We start from the raw sequence: 21,241 nt of genomic DNA, 5'->3' as shown, positions 1-21,241 counted from the left end.
CTGGGCCTGGTTCTTCACAGTTTTGGGCTTCCCAGTGACCTAAGCCCTTTGCTTTCTAGACTTTCCAAGCAGTGCAGAATTCTTCTAATTAACACGAAGCCCATATAGAAATGGAAATGGTCAACTCACTATTTACCTAATTTATTTCTGTCCTTACATTATCATTGTTTTTCTAATTTTCTAACATCATTATACTATTTTAACAAACAAATCTGATTAGGTCATCATCTGCCATGTCCTATCTTTAAGAATGGCTCCTGATTAGTCAAACTGGTTAACTTTTACTCTATGTTCTTTTCAATTTTTTCCCAGTGAACACATTTGGTTTTAATGCCAATGACCTACAGGCAGTATACAATTCATTAATTAATTTTTATATTCAACAAATATTTATTGAGTGCCTAATATGTGTTAGGTTCTGGAGATATAGCAGCAAACAAGACAAAAATGCCATAATTAAGAACAGCTTATGTTTTTGAGTGTTTACTATCGTTAGGCTTTACCTCTATGACTATATTAAATCTTCCAATGGAGTAGGAACTATCATTAGTTCCATTTTACAGATGAGCGATTCAGAGAAGCTGTTTAAAAAATCCTTTTTTTATATATTTGCACTTATGAAATTAAAATACATTTATTATTTTATGCAATTGAGTAAGAGTACCTATTGTTCCAGAGTTTACTTTGTGTTCTAAAAGCAAGCTGTGAATATTTTCTTATATCCCTAATATTTTTCTAAAGTGTGGTTTTTTTTTTTTAATGGTAGGGTAACATTCCATTGTTTTCATGAACTTACTACTTTTCTGTTATAAATAATTCTGTTGTGAGCGTTCTTGTTCATCCTTGTGAATTTCTCTTAGGTTGCTTCCTTAACAATGATTCCTAGAAGAGAAATTACAGGGTTAGGGGGTGTGAGCGTTTTTAGCAAATGGTTCCCAAATGATTCTACAGAATGGTTTGTCAATTTTCCCTTTCCCCGGCAGTGCATGAGTATGCCCTTTTCTCCACAACACCACCAAATCTAGAAACTATTATCATTCTTCCTCTTTGCCAACTTGAGAGACCAGAATTTTTATCTTGTCTTAATTTACATTTTCTTGAGGTTGAACACTTAAAATTCTTCCTTCTTATTGACTTTTCCCATTAGTTTCTTCACATCCCTTATATTTTTTTCTACTGCTGTCACCTAATATTATTGTGCAAGTGATATGTGAGTAGAAAGAAGTGTCCCAAAAGGATAATTCCCGGCAAACATATCTATGTGTGTGTGTGTGTGTGTGTGTGTGTGTGTGTGTGTGTGTGTGTGTGTGTGTGTTCTAAGTGAGGAGAAGAAATTGGGAGTGGAGAAGACTTGACCAGGGAAGTTAACTGTATTTGAGTCAGTTTATATAGCTGGCCCTTACTCACTGCTGACAAAGGTCCATCCTCAGAGACACAGATCTTGAACTGTTCTGATTGGGATTCCTGCTACTCAGAGTGTGAACTAAGGTTCAGCAGCCTTGGCTTTACCTGGAAGTCTATTGGGATACAAAATTTCAGGAGCCACTTGAGACCTGCTGCATCAGACTCTGCATTTATTCAGATCCTGGGTTGTTCATATCCACAGTAATACCTGAGAAGCTCTGGTCTAGAATTGGTCTTTCAGGAGGTCTGTGTGCAAGTTCAACCTTCTAGGTAGGTGCTGCTGATTTCAGGTCATGTAGAAGGCAGAGGTGCTTCTGATTTAGCTCCTTTTACTCTCTTCACCCCCAATTATTAACAATAACTTGAGGAGCTAATATTTACTGACACTGTGCCAGGAATCATGCTAACTACTTTCTGTGGGTGTCATGTGTGGGCCACCTCTTCTGAGGCTGTCTGCTTCTTTAGAGTCTTATCTCCCATCTCACCATTCTGTGGTTTTGTGCTCTTTCAAGCAATCACCAAAGCAAGTCCTCTCCTTTCCCTGCAAATCAGTCCCATTGACTTTCACCCTGCACATGGGTGGCCTATCGAAAGCTAGGGAAATCCCTTGTCCTGGTTTCTATCATCTTTGAACACGAGAGCATGACAATGAAAAGTAGACTGTAAGGAGAGGTTGAACAATTTGCCAGAAAGATGCTTATGAAACAGTCCCTGGAGATTTTCCTCTTATTCATAAAAGCTTGGAGTCAAAGATAAAAAGCTAAGCCTAATCCTGTCCTGAAGGAATGTTATCTAGAACGGCTGAAAATAACCTCCCTGGACTTCTTTTTCCACTTTCTCACACTCTTTCCTCGCACACAGTCATGTTCTCTGCCAGGTTTGCCTGGTCTTTGATGGATGACTTTTTCCTTCACCTCCTTGGTTCTTTTTATGCCCCTCATGCTCTCTCTGGGGGCTCGGGGTGTTGGATAAGTAGTTTTGCAGAAGGCGGCACTTACATGTGTGGGGTGGCCACAGGCATAACATCCTAAGAAAGGACATTGCCTTGTAGTAGGTTGATTTATGGTGATGACCTAACCTGGTCCTGTTTTTGCTCATTTTCCTCCTAAAAACAACCATGCGCTATACAGCATGTTTTTTTAGTTACCAGAGCTGATGACACTGCATGACTCCTCTGTTTTGTTGAATAAAGCCTCACCTTCCTGGAAGCTGATGGGGTTTCTTGGAGAAGCAGGACTCTCACTCCCAACTTGAATTCTCCCAGAGGTGCAGAGCAGAACTCTGCTGTGGGGATTTCCTGGAAGCGGGGTTCCACGGCAATGTCTGTGCCAAGAGCAGCATTTCTGCCTGGACCTTATCTTAATCTTTTGCTACTTTGGCTTGTTGTTAAATGATCTCCTCTATGAAACTCTGCCATGGATAGATGTTCCCTCCAGAATGAGGATTTGTCCAAGAAAAGCTTCCAGTAAGATTTATCACATGTGCTGCAATCTATGTAAGACCTAGAAGGAAGCAGTTTAGTATGTGATGGCTAGAGAAAAGCACATCTATTATCAAGGGGAAAGTCAACCCCCTATAGCTGCACGGCAGGGAAAATGCTTGGTCCCTCTTGGGTTATTCCTCTAGGTTGGATGTGATTGTAAGGTTATTAGGATCCCCTAAGACTGGTGGAAAATGCTCTTTCTCTGGGTCAAGACTCTCATGATTTAAATCGACTTTAGGAGCAGAGTGGATACAATGCAGGAGCTAAAACCAGTTCTTTCTTGATCCTGTGGGAAATTGCGAGTGTCTAATATAGGCTCTTGTCATCAAGGAACTCTCAATCGAATTTAAAAATAGCATTATAATGAGGCTCAGTAAACTGTAACAGAAAATCATTTTGACTAGGTTGACCAAGGAAGACTTTATAGACAAGATGAAACTTAAGGTACATTTTGAAAGGCATATCCATAGAAAGGAGGCATTTCAAATAAAGGAAGAGATATATTATCAATTACAAGGCTGAGACTGTTCTTGGATTGTTGGTGTTAAGAAAACAATATGTCTACCTGAGAGGAGAATTTTAATTGGAAAAGTATAAGAGCTTAAACTCTCCATGCATTTTTCTCAGGATTGGGCCTCTGAAGCCTCTCAGAAAGGGGCATTTTTTGATTTTTCATTTATTTGAACACCTTGAAATAAATTAGCACAGTGTTCTCAAAATGCAGTCCAGATATTCCTCTGCTTTGAGGTAGAAAAGGTTATGAATTGGTTCTTTTACCCCTTTGTCACTTCCATAAAATAAGAATGCCAGAAACAGGTGGATCCCTGACAGCTCTCAGATTTTTTTTCACTTTTTAATTGACTTTTACAATCCACTGGAGTGAATTGCAATTTTCCTCCTCGTTATAATGCTGGGAACACTGTTGAAGCATAACTTTTTCTATATGGTCTTGTGATTAGGGAACTTCATTCTTTCAAAACCAAATGATAGAATATTTTGATAGGAGTAAGGGGAGCTTTTTGGTAAAGGAGGGGTGAGTGATCAGAGAAGTCTGACTAGAGCAGTTGAGTGGTTGAGGGACCTCTTAGCAGGACCATCTCGCTTCCCTTTTTACTATAGTCTCTTCAAATATATTTCTACTCTGCCAGGTACATACTTAGTGGGGGAAACAAGAAAAAAAGAGAAAGTGGAGATAGAAGCCACTGACTTGGAATTTTCAGTTGTATGCTCTTCCCATTAGTCCTCCACCCCTTTGCCTCAGCATCCTCTAGAATTGACTAAATGCTATGTGTCAAAGCAGAACAATGAGGGGCCACCCAGAAATTTTACCAAATGTTCAGCAAGTCAGCCTTTCAATTTAGGTATTGGCCAATAGGGAGATATAAACAGCGGGACCAGCTGCTCTGTTCTTTCCTCCAAACTATTTCCAGGTGTTGACGTCAGTCCATACACTTTTTTGAGAATCATATCCCAGTTGTCTGCAAGTAGTGGGCTGCAAATTTATTAATGTAACACCAGCCCATGGTCACTCTTCTTGCCTCCAAACAACTAACAACCTATTTTTTAAAATTTGAAATAATTTAGTGTGGAAAGAACATGAACTTTTTGGTCACAAGGACTCGGTGTCTCTGGGTCTTGCTAGATGTGAGATAGTGGATGACTTGCTTGACTTCCCTCTTCCTTGGTGTTTTGGTCTGCAAGGAAAGACGCTAAAATTCAGCTCATATATTTGTGGTAGAGTTTAAGAGGGTGGCACATGTACATCATCTGTAGCATAGTAGACATCTAAAAAGTTTAAAATTTTTTAAAAGTGGCACAAAATAATTGTACATATTTATGGGGTACATAGTAATGTTTTGATACAGACAATGAACAGTGATCAAATCAAGGTAATTAGCATATCCATAATTTCAAACATATATCTTTTTTATATAAAGAAAATTCAATATCCTCTCTCCTAGTTATTTGAAAATATGTATTATTAACTACAGTAATCCTACAATGCCATAGAACACTAGAACTTACTCCTCCTAATGGTAATTTTGTAACCTTTAACAAATTTGTCTCTATTCCCTCTTTCCAATACCCTTCCCAGCCCCTAAAAACCTCTGTTCTACTTTTCACCTCTATGAGATTACTTTTTTAAGCTGCTACACATGAGTGGAAGCGTTAAACTTTCTGCTTCTATCCTATTTCAGTTAACATAATGTCTTCTGGTTCCATCCATGTTGCTTCATATTATGGGATTTCATTCTTTGTAGTGTCTGAATAGTATTTCATTGTGTGTATGTACATCACATCTTCTTTATCTATTCATCTGTTTTTGGATGCTTGGGTTGATTCTGTATCTTGACCTTTGTGAATGGTGCTGCGATAAACATGGAAGTGCAGATATGTTTTCAATATACTGATTCCTTTGGAGAAATGTCCAGTAGGGTAATGACTGGGTTATATTTCAGTTCTATTGTAGTTTTATGAAAAATCTTCATACTATTGTTTTTTGTTTTTTGGTGGTTTTTTTTTTTTAGTTGGAGTCTCACTCTGTCTCCCAGACTGGAGTGCAGTGGCCGCTCCCGGCCACCACAGCCTCCCCTGCTGGGCTCCGGCGATCCTTCTGCCTCAGCCTTCCGAGTAGCCGGAATTACAGGCATGTGCTACTATGCCCAGCTGATTTTTTGATTTATTGTAGAGATGAGGTCTCGCTGCCCAGGCGGGTCTTGAACCCACGGGCTCAGGCAATCCACTCACCTCAGCTTCCCAAAGGCGCGGGATTACAGGCTGAGCCACCGAGCCCGGCTTCTTCATACTGTTTTTAACAATGGCTGTACTAATTTAAATAATCTGGATATTGGTCTGTGGTTTTCTTTTTGTTATTGTTGTTATGTCACTGTTTTTGGTATTGAGATTATGCTGGCCTCAGAGATTGAGTTTGGAAGACTCTCTTCCCCTTTAAACTATTTTTTGGAATAGCTTGAGAGGAGTTGGTATTAGCACTTTCTTAGAATTCAGTAAAATTCAGCAGAAAAGTCATCAGTCCTGGAATTTTCTTTTTTGGGAGATTTCTTATTTCTAATTCAGCATTTTACTTGTTACTGATCTGTTCAGGTTTTTAATTTCATCTTGGTTCAGTCTTGGTAGTTTGTTTATGTGTCCAGAAATTTTACCCATTTCTTACAGGCTTTAAAATTATTGAAGGTAGTTTTCCATAATAGTTTCTAAAGAACTTTTGTGTTTCTGTGGTACAAGTTGTAATGTCTCCTTTTTCATTTCTAATTTTACTTATTTGGGGTCTTCTCTCTCTTTTTCTTACTCTAACTAATAGTTTGTCAATTTTGTCTTTTCATAAAAGCAAGTTTTGTTTCATTGTTTTTTATTCTTTTTTAGTGTCAATTTTGTTCATTTGATCTTTTGGCTATAATCTTGTCTTTTAGTACTCTTTTTCTTGTGTCTTATAGGTTGTGTTATGTTGTATTTCTATGTTCACTTGCTTTAGGAAATTTTTAAATTTCCTTTTAAATTTTATTCTTCACCCATTGCTTCTTTGGGAACATGCTGTTTAATTTTCATGTAACTGTATAGTTTTGAATGTTCCTCTTTTTATTAATTTCTAGTTTTATTCCATTGTGGTCAGATAAGATACTTAATATGTTTTTGATTTTTAAAATTATTTTGAGATTGTTTTATGTTTTAAAGAATATCTCATGTGCTAATGGAAAGGATGTATATTCTGCAATTTTAGATGAAATGTCCTATAGATGTCTGTTAGGTTCATTTGGTCTATATTTTACTTTAAATTTGATTTTTTGTTGTTGATATTATGTTTAATTTTATATCGATATATAATCCATATAAGTACAATTATACATAAGTCTAGATTATCTGTCCAGTGCTGAGAGTAGGATGTTGAAGTCCACAACTTATTATATTAAGGTCTATCTCTCCCTTTAGATTTAGAAATATTTGCTTTATATATCTAGGTGCTTTGGTTTGGGGTGCATATATATTTACATTTGTTATAGCCTCTTGCTGAATTGATTTCTTTATTATTATATAGTTCTCTTCTGTGTCTCTGTTTACAGTTTTTGACTTATAGTCTGTTTCATCTAAGTACAGCTATTTCTGCTTGTTTTTGATTTCTGTTTGCATGGAATATATTTTTTTATCCCATCATTTTCAGTCTATGTATGTCTTTACAGGGGAAATGAGTTTCTTGTCAGCAGCATATAGTTAGGTCTTTTTTTTTTTTTTTTTACATTTGGCCAGTTTATATCTTTTAGCTGAGGAACTCAATTTCTTTGCATTGAAGTTTAATATTGATAAGTGAGGACTGATGTGCTATTTTATTGTTACTTTGTATATTTTTGGTTCCTTGCTTTCTCTTGTATTGCTTATTTTTATGGTTGGATAGTTTTTTTGTAGTTATAAGGTTTTATTTATTTATTTTTGTTTTATCTACTGATCTGAAGATAAAAAACTTCCAATAAGAATAGGTTTTATTCTGATCTCTTTCTCCTTTGTGTATCAGTTCTACTTGTGAATTTTATAATTTTGGATGTTTTCATAGTTATGGTCCTTTTGCTTCCAGATGTAGAACTTAAGCATTTTTGTAAGGCTGGTACAGTATGATGAATTTCCTGTTTTTGCTTGTCTGAGAAACACTTTATTTTTCCTTCATTTCTAAAGGATAGCTTTGCTGGGTGCAGTATTCTTAGCTGCCATGATTTTTCTTTTAGCACTGACTATATCATCCTGTTCTCTCCAGGCCTTAAAGGTTTTTACTGCAAAATCTGCTATTAGTCTAATAGACTTTCCCTTATATGTGACTTGATACTTTTTTCTTGCTGTTTTTAGAATTGTTTCATTGTCTTTTACTTTTGACAATTTGAATACAATGTTTTGGGCTGAATCTATTTGGGGACTTTTGAGCTATTTGGATCTGAATGTTCATGTCTCTTTCAAGACTTGGAACATTTCATGCTATTATTTTATTAAATATATTTTTGACACCTTTTCTATTCTCTTCTCCTTTTGGAACTCTCATAATATAAATATTTGTTTCCTTAATGGTGTTCCATAAATTTTCTAGGCTTTCTTTATTAGTTTCTGTTTATTTTTTCTTTTATTCTGCCTGATTTATATTTTTTTAAAAACCTGTCTTCAAGTTCAGAAACTCTTTCTTCTACTTGGTCTAGTCTGTTGTTGAAACTCTTGCTTGTATTTTTTATTTCATTCATTCAATTCTTCAGTGCTAAGATTTCTTTTTAAAAAAATGATATCTATCTCTTTGTGAATTTCTCATTCAAATCATGAATTGTTTTCCAGATTTTCTTGAATTGCCTATCTGCATTCTTTTGTATTTCATGGTGTTTCCTTAAGATTATTACTTTGAATTCTTTTTCTGGAATTTAGTATATTCCTTATAATTGATATCTGTTACTGGAGAAAATTGTGTTACTCTAGAAGTATAATGTGTCCTTGCTTTTTCATGTATGATATGTTTCCATGTTGACTTCTATACATCTGGTAAAACAGTCATCTCTCCCAATTTTATGTAATAGAACTTTTAGGAAAAACTTATTCCCATGGATGGGTCTTAGGATTTTGGTTGGGAGGGATGTGCTGATTTTGGTTCTTGGTGGACACAGTAGTTTAATCTCTATGAAATGTCTTCAGCTAGAATTCATACTAGTGGTTTTTGCAAGTGTCTCAGTGGCCTGGGCTGCAAAATTTTGTGGCAGTGGTGGCATATTTTGCTGGATGAGGGCTGTTTCTCAGGTTAGAATGTCATTTATACTCATGGAGGATTAGCCAAATTGGGGGGCTGGTTTACTGGAGCTGAGATCACAAAGCTGTTACTCTGGCCAGGGGTGCAGGTATCTGCTTGGCTAGGTTGGGGGCATGTCTGCCTTGGGTGGGACTGCTGGGCAATTTATCTGGCCCAGGATATGGGCATGTGGCTGTCTGACTGTCCTAGGGATGTGTTCTTCAGAGGCAAGTCCAATGAGCTGTTTCTTAGGCTCCTGGCATGGGCAAACAGTTTCTTGGTCAGTTTGAGGATATGTCTGCTGAAGTCAGGCCCTCCACTTTGTTTCTCAGTACTTGGTATGGGCAGTGGCATGATTACCAGGGATTGGACTGCCCATTGTAGACATTAACTAAAAGGCAGTTCAAGTCTTTTAAATTTCTTCTTAGCATAAGCCTCAGATCGCCTGAGTGTAGAGAAAAAACTCAAGAAATAGAAAGAAGCAAGATTACTCCTCTACAGGAGCCACATTTAAAAAATTTCCCCATTAAATAACTGTCCTCCTTGCATCTTTAAAATAAAAATAAATAAATAGCTGTCTGTAACTCTATGATTTCACTTCTTTGTTAGACTTTTTTTCATAGCCATTCTGGGAAATTATATTCTGCTCTAAAAGAAAATTTTTCCCCTTGAGAGTAATTGATCTATTAATGTCAAATGCTGATAATTAATAATAGTAGAGTGCTGGATATAAATGATATTTTCAAGACATACAGGACTACATTACTCTGTTAAGACACTCATGGTCTCTAAATACAAAGTTTGGAGTTGAGAGCAGAATACAATGAACAAAATATCATCTCTCAATTTACTTTCTTTCTCCTCCAAATCAGATTAAATATAAAGTAAGATGTTTGAACAGTTTAAATATAATAAACATTGATATATAACGGAAGCCAGTTTTAAGAAAGAATTAAAAATGATTCTTAAAGTTTTAAGATTTTATGGTCCAAATGTTTGGCTTCCACAACACCACCATCTTTTAGGTTACATCATTTGATCTGATTTTTCTAACTCATGGGCTATCATAGTTCAGTTTAGTGTTGAGTGATTTCATAAATCATATTCATGTTCTGGTCCCTCTGTTCTTTCCAAGAATGTGGCTTTGATGAATAAACAAAAGTTATAACATATTTGTTTCTATCACACGTACATCCAAAGTTATAAAATCCTAATGTTGCACAAGCTCAGAGTTTCACCACGTATATTGTGTTGGCTTAGATGACATTGATTTTGTCAGCCTTTGCTTTGCTAGACTGAGAAGAAAGAGAAGTCTCCTAAATGTGGATTCTGTTATTTTTCTCTTGAAATAAAGTTTGTCTTGTTTTTTCTTAATGATGTGAAAGCAGGGCTAAGGATCACTCCTGAGAGCATGTGAAGAGCTGTGCAGGGTACTCTATGATCCAACTTATAGTGAAAGGAGGCAGAAGAAGGACACATTTTATTTCACAGGTACAATTGGTCACTGGGTCCTCAGACATCTTAAGGCTCAAAACTCAGAATAGAGGTAATATTTTCCCTTTTAAATTATTAAAGCATCAGATCATCACCAAAGCAGTCACATCTACTTTAATAGCCAAAGGAAAAAAGGATACATTTGGAAGCTTGCATCTCCTTTCCTTTGTAGTCCTTACAGTACTGGAATTGGCTCAAATTGGTTCACCAGAGCCAATTTTGCACATCTTCTCCCAAACTCATGTTCGATGACATCATTGTGGGAGTACTTTTTTAAAAAAAAAATTTTAAATATGTGGAGTACAGTTCAGGATCAGGTATAGGTACAGGTCATCATACAAGTAAAGTTTGGTCCTCTCATTGGTCCCCATTGTGGGAATAATTTACATCACGGAAAATGGCAAATACTGAAAAGTAGGGCTTTATTAATTCTTTTTCAGAGGACCAATTGTTAAATATTTACCAGCATATCACTGGTTTTATATCTGATTTGTTCGTCTCTTTGATACCACATCATGAAATTCTTTCTGACTATCATATCATCTAATATTAATTAATTGCTTTATATGAGTTAGGCACTGTGCTAAGAGCCTTCACATGTGTTCTTTAATTTAATGCTCACAACATCCTTGAGGTAGTTCTGTGATCTCAGCTTGTGGTTGAAGGATGCTGAATATTCACAGATTTTATTTCACAAGTAAAATTTGTAGATGTGGAAACCAGAGCTCAGCAAGATGATATAAGTTTTCTGAGGTCATATAGTATGTAAGTTGTAGACTGGGGACTAAAATATCTGGCTGACTCATGTTTATAACTACTATGCATTATGGTCTTCCTCAGCATAGGTGTGGTGAAAGATTGTTCTGGGTTCAGAATTGTGATGTCTTGGTTCTAGTACACTCTCTGAACCCAGTCTGACACTGGATCTCTCAGAGTCTTAGTGTCTTCCATCTTTAAAATGAGACGAATGACAATGAATAATCCTGATTACCTCACAGGATGATTTTACCACTTAGGTAATAGTATACATACAAGATTGATTTGGGAAGTTCAAGTAGTAAAAAAAAGATGGTCACACACACATAAAAATCCCTGCTTAGAAAATGTGGCTGAAAATGATTTTTTAATATAAATGCAGATTATAAAGAATCTTACAATAAATATTTCTGAGTAAACTGGCAGGACCTTTGGCTTGGCAATGCCTTAATTTATCTCTTGGGATGCTGTGGCTTTGACTTTCCCTAGCCTTTCCAGACAGTCTGACTGGTAATCAAGGTAGCCTTAATTCCATGGGCAGTTTTGAATGGTGGATGCTTTCTAGGAATCAAATTATTAGCAAGACAGGTCAGCACTGGGAAGTTGACAGTTAGTGACTTTAAGGAGAATTTCTTCTATATTATGTCAATGTTTTAATAAAGAGATCCTTTTGGTGTTTTTATAGATATTTAGACTTTTAATAGTCAGACTATTCCACTGTAGTTACTTATTTCAGGTTTCTCTTCTGCACTATATTGAACTCTCCATGATGTCAAATAACCATTTGATCACTATAGAATCCCTAGAACCAAGTACTGAGACTGGCAGGTGGCACTACTTCATAAATATCTACTAAACAAGTGTATAAGGGAGATAAATCAGTTTGTGCACTTATTCCTAACAGGACTTTTGCTTCTTTTAACTACTTCTCATTCCATTAGTTTGCTGAATTAATTAGTACATATTACTGTTGCATAGAGACCTGGGAAAAACCTAAGATGTTTGATCTGGTAAGATTTTTAAACAAATAGTTACACTTTCATGACTGATTTAATGTACCATTAATAATAATCTTTCTAATTTCCGTCACTCTTTGAAAAATACTAAGACTCCCAGATTCTGTCTTCTGCATTTCCATCTACTGAGCAACAGTGAGAAAAAAAATTTGATTTCTTTTGTAAATATGGGGCATCAACAGCTCTCAACATGGTTTCAAAAACTCCATACCGTAAGAGTTTCACATGTGATTCTAATCCACAGCCATGGTTGATGACACTGAGTTAGAGAATTCTATTTGGTAAATATGTTTTTTAATTGGAAGGAGTGCAGGACTATGTTTTAGTAACTATTTATTCTGTCTGCTTATAGATGAAGCATGAACAATGATAATATAGTAAGTAAAATTCAGTTATCTGTGTACCTAGGGAGATGTGTCATGTACTGTTTAGATATCTTAATAAATAAGAAAGCAAAGAATCATTACTTTGGTAATCATTCAGAAATAATACTTCCACTTACTTGCTATGTCTCCCCACAAAAATAGATTATTTTAGTGCTCTTGGTCAGTAAATCTTTTTTGCAAAAGCACTAAAACTTATATTAATCAGAACTAGACTAGTAAGATAAGAAATTTCCATCTTTTATGTAGTGTCTCAAGAGGTTAGAACTAACATTTTAGACACTCTATCAATAATTTTATCACTTCCTAAGAGACTAGTAAGTAGAAATCATTATTTTTTGATAATAGATTATTAGAAGTTCTAAGGATAGCAAATTAAAGTGTTCAAAATTGCAACTAGATGTCTAGCAGGTAACCAAGTTAATTATTGGTAATTTGTATGTCAAGCCTAATAATTTATACCCTAACTCATACATATATTTGTGTGTATGAGACAAATATAAGATAGCTTCCCCAGTTCTTTCTCTTAAAAACCAGCAGATAATAGACAAATTAGTAACTCCATGGTCCCGATAGTAAACGTTGCAGTATATGTGTTTGTAGATCAGGCAGATAAATAAAACTAATTATTACTTCTTAAAATAACTAAACCAAGGAGAAAATATTACTCAGAGAATTTAGTATTGCTTTCACTTGATTTGTTTGCTCTTTGAAAAGCCACTAAATACAACAGTCATATTTCTTATGCTCCTTTAACACACAAACATCAGAAGAAAAACAAAAACCAAAACTGGAATATTCCCATCATATTATAGCTAGTCATCACCAGTAATTCAAATCATAATTATTAGAATTACTGGATAAGGAAGGAGCTGTTTTTGTTAAAAAGTACTTCTATTTTTTTAAATCACAAGTTAACAATTTATGCTAGAGACAGAAAAGAAGACATTCTATTGTTTATGAAAACATAGCTACTTTTAAAATACATTCCGGCCATCAGAATGGAAGGGCTCATGGCTTACAAATCTAGACTATCCGTGGAAAAGTATTGTTGGATGGGATGATGTAAGAGGTCAGGAATAAATTAAATTCTTATTTAACAGGCCAGGGGAGAATGGCTTTTGAAGATAACCCAGACATCTAATCCAAAAATTAGCAGAGTTCTCCATCATTCTTTCATCAGTGAGGGCAATATTTATTAAGCATTTCCTGTGTGAATGTACTGCCTTCATGTGATTTACAAGTCAAAGCTGCTCCTGAGACTCTATAAACTAGAAGACATACTCAGGAGGAGATGATGAGTTAAACAAAGATGGATTACTGGGAACATTCAAGGCTTCGGGGTGCTCTTTTAACTGTGGTCATGCCATGTCTGACCCTACTGCCTCTTCCTGCTGCTAGTTGGTTAATGATCTAGCTATTTCCAGGTGTTTCATTGTTTTGTTTATGCAGTTGGATTTAATAGTCCTGTACCTGCTCTGAGCAAGGTGGTGCGGTGGTGCATGGTGGGACTTTATTTAACAGGAATAGTTCTGCTTCCATACTGTGGTCATTTGGTATAGAACAATCATTTTCATAACTCACTGTCTAGATTTTCAGGCTAGGACCATGGGACAATAGGACATGGGACAGTGCCATTTTGCTCACTCTGGGGAAGAGTTGCTCTCTGTGGATGGGCATTCTTGCCCATGGAAAGGTACTAGAGAGGCTAGTGGGCTAGGAGTGATGTTTAGGATGTTACACTCCTGTCTGGGGGCCTCCTTGACTCACCAACTTCTTGATTGTCTCATGAGAATCATCAATCTAATGTTCAGCAGAGCAAAATGATCTTTGAGAGGATAGGAGATTGCTGTCATTTGCAAAACCTGTGACTACTCTCGTGGTTTCTGAAGAAATGAAAAAGAACTAGGATCAGTAAGGAAAGGTGTGGACTCAAAGACAGTCAGCAGGAAGGACATTTATGATGAAGTGCTAGAGGATTCTTGCCATTCTCATCATTATTTGCTTGGATATCCACTTTCCAGCTTCAATTTTGGTTATGTAAAAATTCCAGAATGAGTTAAACTGAGTGGAATCTCCAATCAGATTCATTTTAGAGATAAAGGCTGGCAGAATGGCCTGTTATGGGAGTATGGAAGGCATCCCAGGTGAGAAATCTGTGTTTCTTATTTTTTCCCCATTTACAACCTACATTTGACTGGGCATGGTGGCTCATTCCTGCAATCTCAGCACTTTGGGAGGCCCAGGCTGGAGGATCTCTTGCGCCCAGGAGCTCAAGATGAGCTTGGGAAATATAGCAAGACCCTGTCTCAAAATTAAAATATACATATACACCTACATTCTTGCTACTTACATGGGTTTTCTTCTCCTTTTCTCCACTCCCTTTGTATCTTGTATTTCTTCCCTTGATTCTTCCTTCTTTCCCAGGTGTGTTTGATAACTGCTCCCACACTGTCAATGACAAGGGCTGGGCCCTGGGGATTCGCTCAAGGAAGGACAAGGGAAGGCGGGACGCTCGCTTCTTCTTCTCCCTCCGCACCGACCGTGCGAAGAAAGCCACGATTGTGGTTAGCCGCAGTCGCTACCAAGCAGGCACATGGACACATGTGGCAGCCACTTACGATGGACAGCGCGTGGCCCTATATGTGGATGGCACTCAGGTGGCTAGCAGTCCAGGGCAGTCTGGTCCTCTGCACAGCCCTTTCATGGCATCCTGCCGCTCTTTGCTCCTGGGAGGGGACAGCTCTGAGGACGGGCACTATTTCCGTGGACACCTGGGCACGCTGGTTTTCTGGTCAACCGCCCTCTCTCAAAGCTACCTCCAGCATAGTCCTCAGCATTTGAGTGTGGTGGAGCAGTTGACCGCCTTGATCCTGACAGCCAGTTTTGAACCTCTGAAAGAACAGTGGGCCCCCTTTAGAGATGAGAAGTACCCCCGGGTTGAAGTTCTCCAGGGCTCTGAGCCACAGCCTGAGATTCTGTCACCGTTGCAGCCCCCTCTCTGTGGGCAGACAGCTTGTGACAATGTGGAGCTGATTTCCCAGTACAATGAGCACTGGCCCCTTCGGGGAGAGAAGGTGATACGTTACCAGGTGGTGAACATCTGCGACAATGAGGGCCTAAACCCCATTGTGAGTGAGGAGCAAATCCAACGTCAGCACGAGGCACTGAATGAGGCCTTCAGTCGCTACAACATCAGCTGGCAGCTGAGTGTCCACCAGGTCCACAACTCCACGCTACGCCACCGGGTCATGCTTGTGAACTGTGAACCCAGTCAGATTGGCAATGATCACTGTGACCCTGAGTGTAACTACCAATTCACGGGCTATGATGGGGGAGACTGCCGCCTGCAGGGCCGCTGCTACCCTTGGAACCGCAGGGACGGGACCTGTCACATAGAGTGCAACAACATGCTGAATGACTTTGATGATGGGGACTGCTGTGACCCCGATGTGGCTGACGTGCACAAGACCTGCTTCGACCCTGACTCACCAAAGAGGTAAGGAACTGGGGTTTGCAGTATTCTGCTTGTAGCGTGCAGTTCTAACATTGCTTTATCCTTTTGACTTTTGGAGAAAAAAAGATGCACATTGTCCAAAATAAAGCATTCATCTACCCCATCAGACAGTAGTGAGCTTTTATGAAGAACTCTGTGTTGTGTTAGGTAATTAGGGAGACAGAGCTGACTAACACGAGGGACAGGGCTCACAGAACTCACTATCTGTGGAACAGACAACTGTGTACACAGTGTGATGTGCATCTGAAGACACTTGTCTCAGGTACTTGAGACACAGAAAAGACAAATAGCTTACTCTATCAGAGGAGGCCAGGAAATCTTCATGGAGAATACACAAGGTATCCAGAGATAGAAACCAATCAATACCCTTTATATGCGACCATTCTTCCTATAGTCTTAGGGTCTCCATGGAAAGATCTTGTGTCCACTTAGTCTCTGGTGCAGTTTGAGCTATTCAGCAGTTCCATGAAGACAAGACACTCTACTTCTAGCCACATACCTCCTTTAGGAGATTAGGGTCTTGTTCTGTTGTCCCATTAAATTTCACTCTTCAAGCAGCATCCAGAAGGATATTATGAAAAAGGTAAATCAGATCCTGTCATTCTCCTTCTTAAGATTTTTTTCCCCCCACTGCACTTGGACTAAAATCTAAATGCCCCACCTGGCACCCAAGTTCTGCAACAGTCTGGCCCCTGCCTACCTCTCTGGTTTCCTCTTTCCAATCCATGTAGCACAGCTTTGCTGAATCTATTCTGTTTCATTGAGCAGATCAAGTTTGTTCCTGCTCCCAAGGGTTTTGGATTGGCTAGTCCATCTCTTTGGAATCCCCTCCCTCCCTCTTTTTTTTTTTAAATCTTCTCTTAGTGGGTTCTCTCTCATCACTCAGATATCTACTTAAATGTTTTCTCCTGGGAGGTCTTTCCTGACCCCCCAGTTTAAAGTAGTTATCAATCATGATTACATCAACTTATTTTAATTCCCTGTGTAACACTTGACTACTTCTAATGTTTTCTCTTGCATGTCTTTATCTGTCTTTCTCTTATTTGGACTATCGGCTCCATAAGATCGGGGACCTAGTCTATTCTATTAACCATTATATTCCTAGTTCCTAGAACAGCAGCCGCCATGTGGTTGTTCATCTCATGTTTATTTTGATAACTACATGGATCTCATGTGTCTCCTGTTCTGAGACAGGAACCAATAAGAAGAGTCTCATCTGATGGCTGATGCAGGAGTTACCTTTGCTCAAATTATGGAAAAACTTACCAGAGCTAGGGTGTAGGGTTGGTGGGAGGTGAGAGGACTGGACCTCAGGTCCCACCAGTAATTGAATGGCTGCCTTTGTGTCGGACACAATGTGTATAGTAGTTCATGATATTCTTATGTAGGCAGTCCTCTTGGTATCAGTTAACACCAACAGATTAGCCTGTAGTTCAAGCATGCAGTGTCAAGAAATGAGTGTAAAATTTGGAATCAAGGGACACATCTAAATTTAAAGTCTTTGCTACTCACCTAGGAATGCAAATTATGCAAGTCACTTTCTGAAACTCAGATGTCTTATCTATAAAATAGGGGTGATTGCAGTAATAACTTGCATTGTCTATATTTTAGTATTGTTTTGTGAATCAAATGAAATGAAGTATTGAGATGGTGATTGGTAGCTCTAAAGTTGTCAGTGTATGCAAATAGTTCTAAACTAACACTAGTTATTATCATTATTGGAGCTGACCAATGGGAGGACTTTGTTTACATAATAATACGCAGGAAGCTAATCACATTATTAGAAATATTTGCATAAGAAAATTGTGCTGGGGTTTGGTTTTTAGATTTTTGTAACCTTAAGCAGAAGCTAAACCTCACTAACAACAGTGGTTAGCAACTCTTAGGTTCTCCAGGAGAGATGAGGAAGTCTGGTCAGTTCCCCTTTGTCCCCTAGCTCATTGTAACAACCCACTGCCCTGACTGAAAAAGCTGTCTTTCAAGATATTCAGACATTACTCTCCACAGAGTTGCCCTTTATCTTTCTAAATCCCTATTGTACCACACTGCACATATTTAGGTGTTTATAATTTACTCCCCTCACTGCCTGCAGAGTTGCCATGGGAACTCATCCACTCCTATCTGTAGACCCAGAAGCGTTTGAACCGTTATTCATAAGGGACTCTCTTACTTCCACATACAAAACCAGTTTTGTGAACTACAAAGAAAATATTTATATATACTTTTTGATAATTAAAAATATTTAAAACAAAATAATATATGTTCATGGTTTAAAATATAAATGTATATCAGAAGACATAGGAAAGAACAACAATCCTCTGCCTAACTCTTCCCCATCCTTTTCCAATCTCTATCCTTGCCCCCCCACCACCACAGATAGCTATAATTAATTTTTTTAATCTGTCTCTTCTGGTGGTTGCCTCCATATCTCTAAATATTATATTTGTGTTGCTTGATTCATCAACTTGAAATATCATTCCTTGACTCCCTCTTATGATGGAGATGAGACTCTCTTACATTGTCTCACCACTCACACTTCCATCTTTCCAATATAATTATTTTACTATTTATGGTTAAATTTGTTATATATATTTATAACATTATGACTGTGAAATATTTGTGACAGCACAAAGTATTATTCTTACATTTCTTTTCTGGCACAGCTTCTTCTCATCCCTTCTCCTACCTCTTGAATCTCTATTCCCTCCTTCCTTTCATCATTTCCTTTAATCTTTCTCAATATTCTTGATTGTTTTCAAATGCTTTATCATACCAGCTAATTTTTTAGAATATATTTTTAAAGTGTTTTACACTCCTCTAGAACTTTTCCTTCTGGGTAATTTAATCCTCCTCTTTTAATCTTGACCAGTCATCTTTAGGTCTGCTACAGAGTTGTCATCCTGGGACTTCTCTTCATTACTTTTTTGGGTTGGAGCCACTGTATCCTGAATTTCATCAATATCTCTTAATTTACTACCTTATCATACAAAAAAAACCCTTAAGTAACTTTCTAAGAAAATGTTTTTAAGGTAATTTATTCTGAAAATGCGCTCCTCAAAATGTCTTCATTCTGCCTTTACACAAAACTGATAGCTTGTCTTGGTATAAAAATTTGAGTTGAAAAACATTTTATGTCAAACTTTTGAAGAATTTTGACTAATTGCCTCTAGCTTCTATTCTGATAATTGTGTGTGTTTTTATTTATTTATCTATTTATTTATTTATTATTTATTGTTTTTTATTTCCTGGAAATCCATCTAGACTTGGAAGGGAATAAGGAAAATATGGAATACAAAGAACTGCAGCAAGAGCACAAAGATTATAGGGATACTGTGAGCAAATGGGATGGAGGGGGTGCTCTCCTGAGCTACAGAAGGAATGATCTGGTAGTTTAAGATAAAACAAGTCAAATTTATTAAAGTTGTCCACAGTCGGCAATAGTGATCTTCTTGCCGGTCTTGCCATTCTTGAACCCAAAGCCCTCTGTGACTTGCACAACATTCATGTCCTCTTTCACCTTGCCAAAAACCACATGCTTGCCATCCAACCATTCAGTCTTAGTAGTGCAGATGAAAAACTGGGAACCATTTGTGTTGGGTCCAGCATTTGCCATGGACAAGATGCCGGGACCTGTATGCTTCAAGATGAAGTTCTCATCATCAAATTTCTCTCCATAGATGGACTTGCTGCCAGTGCCATTATGGCGTGTAAAGTCACCACCCTGGCACATAAACTCTGGAATAATTCTGTGAAAGCAGGAACCCTTATAACCGAATCCTTTCTCTCCAGTGCTCAGAGTACGAAAGTTTTCTGCTGTCTTTGGAAATTTGTCTGCAAACAGCTCAAAGGAGACGTGGTCCAAGAGCTCGCCGTCGAGGGTGATGTTGAAGAACATGGTGAGACTGACCATGGCTGATGGGAAAAGGCTTAAGGCAGCAGCATCTGCAAAGCCTGTGTGTCTTTTAATAGTTGAATCTATATATCCCTTTTTAGAATCTTAAACTTGGCTTTGTTATTCTAAGGTTTTTTTCAGATAATTGTTTTAGGGCTGGCCTTTTATTATTCTTTTTGTTGAACACTAGTGGGTCTTATAAATTTGGATGCTCACACCCCTTGACTCTGGAAAAATTTCTTAAATTATTACTTTGATATTTCTTCATTCGGTTTTCTCTATTCTCTTTGCTTCCCCTGAGACTTCTGGCACTGATTCTATTGAACTTGTTCTCTGTCTCATCTCTCATATGTTCTATTTCTTTGTTATTTTGTTTAATTTTTTAAAAAGACTTTCTTCTATCTTCCATTGCCTTTACATTTTTATTCTAGCAATCAATCTCTTAAAACCTTCTTGTTCTTCGATGTTTAAAGTACTTATCTTAAAGCTACTTAACTACTTAAAACTACTTAAGACTACTACCTTTTACAAGGATAAAAATCATTCATTTGGAATTATTTTCTGTGTGTTGTAGCTGATTTATCTGGAGTCAACTTTTCTTTTTTCTTTTTTAAATTCTTGTCTGTCTTTCATGCTGGTGAATTTCCTTATATGTGTAGTATTTATTAACAGTAAAAATCACACTTTTAAATTTCTACTTATGATGATATAAAAAGAATAATTACCTATGAATTTCCTCTTTTGAAAGAAGAAATCTGAAAACAGAAACAATGGAGGGGAGGGATTTTCTCTTTTTCAACTCCTTTATACTTGTTTTATGTATAAGGTTTTTCTTCTTCCCTATCCTCTGCCTTATACTTTTGCACTAAATTTTTATTATTAAAAATATTAAAATATTTTATAACTTAACAAGAACAATATCTTAAAAAATTATTTATCAAGCTCCTATGATAGGCTAAGCATGGAAAGCAAGTAGAGGAATGAATATAAATATAAACGAATATAAGGTATCAAAGCTAACAACTTATAGGAGGGTTTTAGTAGTTTTATCTAAATTCTCTGGGTTTAAATCTAGGCCGAAACATTAAAAAAGAACTTGGGGTACAGAAGCTTTTTTGTGCCATGGCTTGAATTGTTTGAAAGGACTTGGATTCATAGAGACATAGATCTTGGTTTCTGTGAAGTCCTGTGACTTAGTGGAGTTAGTGGCTGTCTTGAACTAAATTACCCAGATATAGCCTCCCTATTGTTACAATTAAATCACAGAGTTCAAGCTCACAGTTCCATTATTCTATGACTCTGAAGGGACCCAACTTCTACATGAGCTTTGCCAAGAAATTTCAACAAATGCTGTGAGAAACACAGTGTTCCAGGCACAGAGTCCTTCCATTCAAAAGCTCACAGTTTAGTGGGAGGTCGTGAAAAGTGGGAAACAGACCTATAGATATTTTACTAACACGCAAGTACAATGCCTGATGTATGAACAATTCTCCTCACTTCCCAAATCCTACGCAACCTTCCTGCTATGCTTT

The 21,241-nt window shown here is 37.4% G+C and overlaps 2 protein-coding genes across 2 annotated transcripts in view; one reads left to right on the top strand and one right to left on the bottom strand.

The window, feature by feature from the left end:
- LOC103257485 (pappalysin-2-like) overlaps nucleotides 1-15,803 on the top strand; it is a 34,747-nt gene extending 18,944 nt beyond the window's left edge. Inside the window, exon 2 of the mRNA XM_008055192.1 lies at nucleotides 14,728-15,803. Within this exon, the coding sequence (XP_008053383.1) occupies nucleotides 14,728-15,803 (1,076 nt within the window). The remainder of the gene's footprint in view (nucleotides 1-14,727) is intronic.
- Nucleotides 15,804-19,184: 3,381 nt separating this feature from the next.
- On the bottom strand, nucleotides 19,185-19,727 carry LOC110595412 (peptidyl-prolyl cis-trans isomerase A-like). Its single transcript, XM_021710971.1, has one exon. It carries the CDS (start codon nucleotides 19,725-19,727, stop codon nucleotides 19,233-19,235), a length of 495 nt encoding a protein of 164 aa, XP_021566646.1. The 3' UTR covers nucleotides 19,185-19,232.
- Nucleotides 19,728-21,241: the final 1,514 nt, after the last annotated feature.

This window comes from Carlito syrichta, unplaced genomic scaffold (genome assembly GCF_000164805.1).
Source record: "Carlito syrichta isolate Samal-C Ts95f unplaced genomic scaffold, Tarsius_syrichta-2.0.1 Scaffold80634, whole genome shotgun sequence".
Lineage (NCBI taxonomy): Eukaryota > Metazoa > Chordata > Mammalia > Primates > Tarsiidae > Carlito > Carlito syrichta.
This window is presented reverse-complemented; position numbering and strand designations above follow the sequence as displayed.